Raw genomic sequence first — 10,431 nt, 5'->3', positions numbered from 1 at the left:
GGCGAGCGCAAAGGCCAGGCCAGAGCACATGGGCCAGCTGTCGGCTCGCCCACCTGCGCGCTCTCCTGGCGCGCGCTCTGCAGAAGACTCGGCAGCTCCGCGGCTCTGGGCCTGCGAAGCAATCAATCGGGTTCTCCCTCTGTCCTGGAGGGGAACCGCCTCCTTAGGAACTCACTTGGCCGGTATTAGCCTCCCCAGCCCATGTCTGCAGGAGCGCGTGGCTGGGCAGGGAGGCGCACCTGCCTCTCCCGCAGCTCAGGTGGGTCCGCTGCGAGTGGACTTTGTCCCTCCGGGAGTGCCAGCCAGACATCCTCCGCGCCGACTATGCTTGCCAGCCAAGCTCCGCGTGGGGTGGGGTGGAGGCATAGGCGATCGGTGGGGCACAGCCCACCCACTTCCACAGACACACACGCCGCGTGGGCTGCCGCTCGGGCGTCCGGCTTGCAGGCGCTGTCCACTGCGGTGGTGCTGAAGCGTGCCAGAAACCTCGCCACGGCCGCTGCAGCGCATCGGGCGAGCGGGCGGGTTGGCGGGCGGCCAGACTGAGTCGAGCCGGGCTAGGCTGGGCTGGGCTGGGCTGGCGGCGTAATCTCCGCGCTCCCCTCCCCCGCGAACCATTGCCATTCGCCGCACGTCCCCGCCCGCCTCACTGTGCGCACTCCCTGCCTGCCTGCCTGCCTGCCTGCCTGCTCAGCTCTCTCGCTCGCTTGCTCGCTCGGCCTCGCCGTCGCCATGGCCAGCACCTTCGCCCGCATCGTCTCGGCCCGAAGATCCGCCGGCCTCCTAGCCTTGGCGGGCGCAGCCGGCTCACTCGCCGCCGCTGGCTTCCTCCTCTCCCGGGACTCCGTGGGCGCCGCGGTGGCCAACCGGCGCCGCTACCCGGCTAGGTATGGCTCCTCAGGCAGCCCTTGCACACACTCACACACGGAGAGATGCCTTCAGGGAACTGAGCGGTCGGGAAGGGAGGACGGGGACATTCCGACGCGGATGGCGCTGGGTCCGCTCGCGGTCAAGGGGCCGCGGGAAGAGCCAGGGCAGGGGGAGCCCCACACCAGCTCCCTCCCCAGTCACCTGCAATATGTAGGAAGAGGCGACAAACAGGGCGCCTCCCCACCCCACCTTTTCTCTAGCACTGCAGCATTGAGGCAGTCTGGTTTAGTGGCTAGAGACTGGTGATTTGATCCGAGCAAGCCGTAGTCCGGACGCTCTGCCTGTCCGCCGTGAGCGAGCCAGAGGCGGGACTATCCCTCGGTTCAGTGGTGGTCCTGAGCCAATGCGAGCCTAACTGAGCCGCCGACCCGGGCTTGGTCTAAATCCAGACGCGTGGTCTATGGTTGTTCACTCCCAGGAGGAGGCCCAGAGCCCGAGATTGCGGCATTGGCGGGAGGAGGGGCTGGGGCGGGAAGAGCCACAGAGGAAGAGCTGTCTCAAGGGGCTTGTTGGGCACATCCCCTAAGGGCAAGGTGCTCTACACATGCTCTGGAACACTCTCCCCTTCCTTGCCTCTGGCTGGGCTGCAGCGGGGCCGGTTCTGCTTGGTCCTCCTCCTTGCCGGACCGAAAGAACCCGGTGGAGCTTTCTCTAGCGCCCAGAGACAGCTTTGTCATCCAGGGTCCCCCCTTTCGTCCCAGTCCTCAGCACCGAAAAAATAGTGCCAGCCCCGCTCGGAAATATCTACCCCTCTGGGCAACACACCTCCAGGCTTGCTACTCTTCCGCACAGGAGGCCGGAGAAGCTGCTCCTGCAAGCGGTGCGGTGGGGGAGGAGTGGCCCCAGGGACACCCTTCCCACAGGAGGACGCCGAGATCTCAATGTCACCAGCAGAATGAGAGGAGCCTTTCGGCTGCTGCCTATTACGTTTGCGGGAGACTGGTGCGCCGGTTGCTCGCTCCCCCAGTGCTCCCGAGAATTGGGCCTCCAGGGAGGAGAATTGGGACTTCTCCGCAACCGTCCCGACTGCTTCCCTTGCCCCCTATAGGCCAGCCAATGCACAGGCACCAAGGAGGAAAAATACACCTGCTGAACTCCTGCCTGTCATGCAGCTCTTTTCCCGGTCACTGCCAAGAAAAGAGGGCATCCCGCACTGACTGCGATGAGCTCGCGAAGAAGGATCGGGTCACTCACAGCTGCGGGGGCTGCAGTGCGCCCCTCTGGGCTCAAGCGGGGCCTCCTTCAGCTCTCTAAGCCTGGGAGAGGGAAATTTCCCTCGCTCAGCTGCTCCAGCCTCTCACCCTCCCCGCCCCCTCGCAACTCCAGGGAAGGCCAGGAAAACCACAAAGCCCCTCTAAACTGGGAACGAGGTCAGGAGACGGCCGCTCTAAGCGGATTAAGAGTCTTCTTAATGCAATAAAGTCCCCCGCGCGCCTCCTGCTCTGCTCACTGGTTGCTGCGGCTGCCTTTTGGGGTCAGGCCCTCTCAGCTGCTCCATATTGAGGTCCAGCATCCACGCCCCATCACCTGCAGGGGCTGTTGGTAGGCTCTGCGTGGGAGGTAATAGGTGAAGCAGGGGCGCCAGGAGTGGAGAGCAGCCGAGCCTCCTGCAAGTTGGTTCCCAAACTGCCTCAACGCAGTTAAAAACGCAAAGCTCAGACAGGCTCCCACCAGAGATGAAATCCATGACTAGAAACCAGAGCTAAACAAGAGAAATATCGCAGCTTGTGCGGGGTGGAGTCCTGGAAGCCCAGAAGCAAGTGAGCTTCCCTCTCTCCCACCCTTCTCACTGAAGGGTGGTGGTGGGGACAAAGGGGGCAGGAAGGACCCACAACACAACAAGTCAGATCTTTTTCCCTGTATCAGGACTCAGCTGTGGTACATGTGAAATAAATTATAAATACATTGGTACATCTGGGCACATGCAGAGTGCATTTCCTTGAAAGGATGTAAAAGTGTGGCCACAAAATTTCACTTACAGGAAATTTCAGAGCAAATGTGGAGGCTACTGCTCAGGGGATCCTCCTCCTCCTACATTTATAAATGGCTCTCAGGCTGCCTCCTTCTATACAAAACCCTCTCAGAGGAAAGGGGAAGCCTGCAACAAAAGCCAAAGAAGCAATGGGTGCCCCACTGCCTGCAGTATGTTAATTCTATCCCACATCCTGTCCCCTCCCCCCACCCCGGCGCAGTGCTGAGTACCCTGACCTGCGGAAGCACAACAACTGCATGGCCAGCAACTTGACACCAACCATCTACGCCCAGCTCTGTGACAAGGCCACCCCCACCGGTTGGACCCTGGACCAGTGCATCCAGACCGGCGTGGACAACCCTGGGCACCCCTTCATCAAGACTGTAGGCATGGTAGCAGGGGATGAGGAGTCTTATGAGGTTAGTCCCCAAGCAGCCCTTCTCACCCACCCACCCACCTGGGCTCCCTTTAGCTTGCCATTAACCCCAGCCCCATCCTTGTGGCTCTAGGTCTTTGCAGGTCTTTTCGACCCAGTGATTGAGGAGCGCCACAATGGCTACAACCCCCGCACTATGAAGCATCCCACGGACTTGGACTCCAGTAAGGTATGCTCAGCACCCCAGGAAGGAGCCCTTGCCCAAGGGTCACTGCAAAGTCTCTCTCATATGTATATGTATATCTGTGTGTGTGTGTGTGTGTGTGTGTGTGTGTGTATACACACACATATACAGTGGAACCTCGTTTTTCGAGCGTCTCAGAAGCTGAACGATTTGGAACCCAAACACTGAAAACCTGGAAGCAATTGCTTCTGTTTTCGAACACACCTCGCATGTTGAACAGCTTCTGCTACGTGTTTTTCCATTTTTTTAATGGATTTTGCCGACCACCCATTGATCCTTGGTTTTCGAACGTTTCGGAAGTCAAAGGGTCTTCCGGAACAATTACATTCGAAAACCAGGTACATACCGTGTACATACATGCACGCACACAGTGCTATTTTTCTAGAAAAAGAAGTGCCGGAACTCACCATAAATGCCTCCCTTATTCTCTTAGAATTGCAGTTCCTGTTGAAAAAAAGCCCTCTGAGTGTGTGTATGTTTTTCCAAGTTGCATAAAACAGTGAAAAGCAATCAGTATAAAACACAAAACAACATCAAATTGAGGAAAGGCAACATTAAAGCCCCAGTTAACCATCAGCTCAGGACCAAATGTTACCAATTCGCTTCAAGAGGAAACCAAAATTTTCATTCTAGGAAGTGGGAAGAAGGCCAGGTTTCTCCCTGGGAAACTAGAAGAGACAGTTTACTCCTATCAAAACTTGCCAAGATCCCTTGTCTTGCCCCCTGCATCCTGATGGAGATGGATTAAGGATTAACTATGTAAATTAAGATTTAAACCTCCTGTCCCACGTGTGTGGGAGAAATGTGAAAGTAAACAGGCTGTAAAACCCTTTTAGCAGAGTAAGAAAACTTATGCTTTTGCAGTTTACTGAAAGCTAGGAATTAGGCAATTGCATCTGTTTTCTCTGTTTATTTGTGGTCTGCTGACCTTTCCCCTCTTTGTCCTCATTGCTACAAATGAACCACACATTTTAGTAAGATAAACATAAGGTTTACTTACATTTCAATGCAGGCAGCAAATACATCAAAGTTGTATTCAGGTAATAAAAAACCTTCTTAGTTAAAAAAAATAGTTTTTAATTGGAGTCTGGACTCACATCTCTGACTTGAAAGAGAGGGTGAGCTCAGGCAGGAAGGAAGTACTGCATCCATCACTATAAACAACATCAAGCACCCTGGTGCTTATCTGTTCAGTACATAGAGGAAATGAAGGCTTAACACTCTTCTCAGTGATGCAACTTATGCACTTTGCTGTGTTTGAGGCATCCTGAGTTACCTTTACTCCTCTTGCAAGCTCCTTGCTCTGCAAATCCATAATGGCTTTGATGTCTCTGTGGCCAAATCTTCTGTGACAAAGTTTTTTTCCTCTCCTTTCTGTACACTCCTCTCTCAGACGGCTAATTTGTTAAATTTTGTGCTACATCCATGAGAGTCGCAAAAGCATCAAATTTAGATCCTAGTGATCCCAATAAATAACAAACTTTCAAATCACCCTCTGTCTTCAGACCAGCAATCTCCAGTTTCCCAAAAAATGGCAATAAATTGTGTTGCATGGTTGCTACAGTCCCTCCTGGATTCTAGCTTTAGTTTAAACAAATCTCTCATCCATGTTCTATGGGAATATTTACTTGTGTACCCATATACCAGTTCCAAATTATCAGTCACTTGAGCTGCAGGATCTCCTTAGCACGGACCATCCATGCAACTGAAATGCTGTCCGTGACTATAGATATTGCCAATTTATTTTGCTGCTCCCATGCTCTAATTAAGGCTCTCTCTTCTGCAGTGGTGCCAGTAGAATTCTGATTTCCAATGCAGACCAGAACTCCTTTCAAGTCCAGCCATATCTCTAAACACCTCTTCCAGTGTAAGAAATTATCCTGCTTGAGCTTGGGTAGTCTGGGGCCTTCTGCCTCAACTAAATTCCCTCCTTCCATTAAAACAATTAAAAATCAATCTTAAAATTTCCAAATTTGAACAAAATTAAAATTCAGGAGCAAAAACAAAAAAAAGCCAAAATAATCAAAACAATATAAATCAAAACAAAATAATCAAAACAAGACCCCTGAGCTCCCAGAGGCAACAAAGGTCCTGTCCTTTATATCATCCCCATCCCACATGTGTCACCCCCTGGTGATTAACTGCCTTTTGCATCCCGCTTCCTTGGGGTACATCTTCTCCCGCAGATCAAGGCAGGCCACTTTGATGAGCGCTACGTGCTGTCCTCACGAGTGCGGACGGGCCGCAGCATCCGGGGTCTCAGCTTGCCTCCAGCTTGCAGCCGGGCCGAGCGCCGAGAGGTGGAGAGGGTCACGGCAGAAGCCCTGGCTGGCCTGAGTGGAGACCTGGCTGGCAAATATTACCGCCTCAGTGAGATGACGGACAAGGAGCAGCAGCAGCTCATTGATGTGAGTGGTGGGGAAGCCCAGTGGCCGGGGTGGGGTGCATTTGTGGGTTGGTGGGTGTGCACGAGGGCTGAGCGATATATCAACATATCGTCCAAAACCAGTTTGCAGTCCATATTGTGGTTATCGGTTTCATAGTTTTTGACCTGGCAATATATTGTAAATCATGATATGTGTGTGTATGTGTGCACTATGCAAAAATCATGATGCAGGGAAAACCGTGACACCAGCCAATGTCTCTACATTGCTCCATCCTTATTTCAGACATCATGATATATCAGTATATTGCGGTTTAGCTGGTGATATATCACCATGTCGAAAACCAGATTTTGCCCAGCCCTAGTGTAAAAGGGAGACATTGGAGCACCCCACAATTGCCTAACCTTGACTTCCATAGGTTCAGGTCGGGGTCACAAGCAAGAGACTTCAGCCAGGAGATAGAAGCAAAACAGCGGCCAGTAGGCCTGATCTTTATTGTTTCAACAAGACTTCAAATTGCCACATAGAAGAAGCAGAGAGAAGCTCCGAACAAAGGATGGCTCCTTTTTTTATAAGTTTCCCAAATTACCCATAACACCATTAGTAAAACATCATACATTTGTCATAACTACGTCATAAATTGGGACGGGTCTCCTGGCCGAAACCCGAGCACCAGGCTTGTCCTGTCCCTCACATGACCTCCACCTCCCAATTTTTAGGTGAAACAAGGGTATTTACATTTTTCCAGCCAAGTTAAGCACGTCCGTTATCTTGACCGAGACCCCAAGCCACTGAAGTTGTGTTTGCGATTGTTCTTGGAATGACTTGTCCAGCACTCAGGTGCCAGGATGCCAGCGATTATCAACCCCCAGGCAGTGGGGCTACTGAGTGCGTGGTCTCATGCTTCAGGGATTACAGCTGCCCCTACCTATGTCCCAAGCTCCTCTCCTATTAGCCATTTTCTTTCTGAGTAGAACAACATTGGAATGGTGTATATCCATCACATATTGTGGGAGTCATAAAGCCACGGTAAAGGCTTGTAATATTGCAGGGTGCCCCCTGACCTCGGCTGACCAGCACTCTGAGCGTTACAATGTATTGGAATGTATTGACCTTAAATGGAGTTGTGTTTCCTCTGGGCAGTGATGACCCTATATGGTGATGGGCGTAATAAAAGCCTTGACCAGATGAGGTAACGTGAGACATTGGCAAACGGCCATGCGGCTGGAGAGAGAAAAAGGATTTAAAAAAATTACCGGAGGGAGGGAGACGTTCGAAAGGAGCTGCTCATACCATCCTGAAAATATTGCTGGCTCTCTGTGTCTTTATTTTATGCTAAACAGCACCATTTTGTAACGGCTGGCTCCGACAACATATGAATTTCTAAAGTTTTCCCATTGAGCCAGTACATAGATACATTTATCAGTGCTTCATTTGGTAATGGAGGCTTGTTGTCTCTGCCTTTGACTTGTGGTGGGGGGAAGGTCTCTCACCCCCTTTCCAATTTTCTGGTAACACTAGCGTGCAGAATCAGGGCCTGCTTGTGTGTGGACTGTCACCCAAGCTCTTCTTAGTGGGCAGGACTGGGCTGGGCAGCCCAAAGGCAGCCTGGCCTTAGACTGCTCTCCCTTCTTGCTGGGAGCCTGTTACTGCCTCTTTTGGTGTAGCATGGCAAGGCATGCCATTCATTTCATGTAAGACTATTGATGGCTACTAGCCATGATGGCTATACTCAGCCTCCACAGTTGGAGGCAGACATGCTTTTGAAGACCAGCTGCTGGAAACCACAGGAGCGGAGAGTTGCTCTTGTGCTCAAATCCTGCTTGCAGGTTTCCCATGGGCATCTGAGTAGCCACTGTGAGAGCAAGATGCTGGACTAGATGGGCCTGATAGAGCAGGCTCTTCTGATGTTCTTGTTTCCCCTGGGACTGGAACTGCTGCTGTGCTGATTGCCTCCCTCTCTAGTCAGCGGCAGCTGCACCCTCACATCCCCCCTCAGGTGTCCTCAGGAGAACATCCCTAGGCACTGCCCCACATCTCAGGTTGACCCTGGCCATAATTCCTAGTTCCTGCCTGCCCAGTTGGGTGGGTCCTAGCAAAACCCCAGCTCATCATCACCTCTTCTCCTTCCCAGGATCACTTCCTATTTGACAAACCTGTCTCCCCTCTGCTGACAGCTGCAGGCATGGCTCGTGACTGGCCTGATGCCCGAGGAATCTGGTATGGCTTCTGGCTTCTTCTTCTGGTATGGTACAGAGTGGGTGGGCAGCCAGCCATAGACCCTCTTGAGAGGCAGGCACCCCCCCCAGTCACTCAGATCAATAGCTCTGTCCCCAGCAGCTGACATGCCTTTCTTGAAACTCAAATGCTCCCCCTTTAATCTTTTAGAAATGAAATGAAAAGCAGGGGGCAGAGGGGGAGTGCCTACTTCTCAAGAAGGTCTATTGAAGGGGGCCCCTTCTTCCGCATATTCACCTGCTGACCTGGAGAGAGATGGCCTTGGAGAGGAAGGCTGCATCTCAAGCAGGAAGCGGGTCACTCCGGAAGCCCAGACTTATGAAGGGCAAAGCAAGAGCTAACAATCATAGAGTTAGAAGGATCCCCAAGCATCATCTGGTTCAAACCCCTGCTTGGCACAGGTCAGGGAGACACGTCCAGTCAGGGCCAGGCCAAGAACTTTTGGCACCTAAGGTAGACCCCCAAACAGCATCCACCCCCCACTAGGGAAGAAAGGGAGGTGGAAGATCTACATCAGGATCTGCTGCCCCAGTGAATCGCCACCTGCGGCAGTTGCCTCATTTTGCCTCATGTGTGGGCCGGCCCCACTGGCGGAGGAAGGGGGTGCGGGGGTTTGGTCTGCCCCAGGTGTCATCCCTGAGGGGGGTGACATTGCCACGTCACGCCCCTGGGACGTTTGCTGCATGTGGCACCCCTCCCCCCAGGACCCTAGCCCCACCCCAGTGGGTGGCTAGCCTTGCCCCTGGGTGCACAACATGTGCGCCGCTCTGGGTACCAGAGCAGCCAGCTCCGCCTCTGGCCAGCCCTGATTCCAATCAAGCCCAGGCAGTGTCTAGCCTGGCACATTCCCACCCCACCCCAGTAACTGCCAATCCCTCTCTTCAGGCACAACCATGAGAAAACCTTCCTGGTCTGGGTCAATGAGGAGGACCACACCCGTGTCATTTCCATGGAGAAAGGAGGCAACATGAAGAGAGTATTTGAGAGGTTCTGCCGGGGCTTGAAGGAGGTGAGCAGCAAGTCCTCTGGCCCCATAGCCCCACCCTGCCCAAGGCATCTCAGGTTCAGCTGAACATGGTGGCAGCATCCTGATTAGTAAAGCTCAGGCCACCGTGGATCTGGTCCTGGGCCACATCGCAAGGCAGGAGGAAGGCTCTGCTCCAAGGGTTGAGCTGGCCCGGAGAAGGGGCCCAGTCTCAGGGAGTGCTGTCCTTGACTTCTGCCTGCTTCCCCTGCATACAGGTGGAGCGCCTGATCCAGGAAAGGGGCTGGGAGTTCATGTGGAACGAGAGGCTGGGCTACATCCTGACGTGCCCCTCCAACCTGGGCACTGGACTGCGTGCTGGGGTGCACATCAAGCTGCCGCTGCTGAGCAAGGTAAAGCCTGGGGTGGGTGGAGGGGTCCTATACAGCGTGATGCTCCTGGGCTGAGGCCCCCAACAGTTCCTTCCCCACAGGATGTTTGAAACTCCAAGCAGGACTCTCCCTTTCAGGTATCTAGTCCTCACCGTAGACTGCCCCCAGTAGCCTCAAGCTAACGCTTCCCCACCCCACAGTCACAGTTCTGTAAACCCCAAATACTTTGCCGCACTGACTTCTACCTGCAACCCCCTCTGCAGGATAGCCGCTTCTCAAAGATCCTGGAGAACCTGAGGCTGCAGAAACGTGGCACAGGTGGTGTGGACACAGCCGCCACGGGGGGCACCTTTGATATTTCCAACCTGGATCGCCTGGGCAAATCAGAGGTAACTGGGGAGGAGAGTCAGCTTTGCTGGGTGCAAAGCGTGGAGTGTAGAGGGTCTGGCACTCGAGCATCCTTGCCATCCTGGGTGGAGGGAGGGGAGCATGAAGCGGGATGTCCATGTGGCAAGGGAGATTGCAAGGAAGGCCCTCATTCCCTTTGCAGCTTGCTGGGGGAGGAGAAGGAACTCGGTGGAGCAACAGGGCTGAGCCATGGATGTGGGGTGGCAGCAACAACCAGTGCCTCAAAGGCCCATGGTGGGTCTCCTTTGAGCTGCCCTCTCCAGCTTGGCTTGTTCTGTTCCTGCCCCTGCCAGGTGGAGCTGGTGCAGCTAGTGATTGACGGTGTCAACTACCTGATTGACTGCGAACGGCGCCTGGAGCGGGGCCAGGACATCCGCATCCCTTCGCCTGTGGCCCAGTTCCGCAGCTGAGCCCAGTTCAGCCCAGGGCTCTTTGCAGACACCAGTGGGCAGAAGTCCTGTGTGGGCAGGAGGCACACGATGCACTGCACCAAACCCCATAAAACTCTGGCTGCTGTAACATT

At 53.8% G+C, this 10,431-nt stretch overlaps 1 protein-coding gene across 1 annotated transcript; it reads left to right on the top strand.

Annotated features, from left to right (window-relative positions):
• The first annotated feature begins 588 nt into the window (after window positions 1-588).
• Window positions 589-10,431, top strand: CKMT1B (creatine kinase, mitochondrial 1B). Its single transcript, XM_081170973.1, has 9 exons — window positions 589-887; window positions 3,123-3,321; window positions 3,412-3,507; window positions 5,709-5,930; window positions 8,041-8,126; window positions 9,030-9,153; window positions 9,387-9,521; window positions 9,764-9,889; window positions 10,202-10,431. The coding sequence occupies exons 1-9, from the start codon at window positions 733-735 to the stop codon at window positions 10,316-10,318; spliced, it is 1,260 nt and encodes a 419-aa protein (XP_081027099.1). The 5' UTR covers window positions 589-732; the 3' UTR covers window positions 10,319-10,431.

The sequence above is a fragment of the Podarcis bocagei genome (genome assembly GCF_964188305.1).
Source record: "Podarcis bocagei genome assembly, chromosome: 14".
NCBI classification, from domain to species: Eukaryota; Metazoa; Chordata; class Lepidosauria; order Squamata; family Lacertidae; genus Podarcis; species Podarcis bocagei.
The sequence above is the reverse complement of the archived record's forward strand: the minus strand, read 5'-3'. Positions and strand labels throughout refer to the sequence as shown.

Excerpts from the sequence above, each read along its gene's own strand:
- CKMT1B (XM_081170973.1), top strand. The coding sequence starts at position 733 with ATGGCCAGCACCTTCGCCCGCATCGTCTCGGCCCGAAGATCCGCCGGC. Across the intron at positions 8,127-9,029 it reads CCTGATGCCCGAGGAATCTG|GCACAACCATGAGAAAACCT; the intron begins GTATGGCTTCTG and ends CCCTCTCTTCAG. Across the intron at positions 9,522-9,763 it reads AGCTGCCGCTGCTGAGCAAG|GATAGCCGCTTCTCAAAGAT; the intron begins GTAAAGCCTGGG and ends CCCCCTCTGCAG.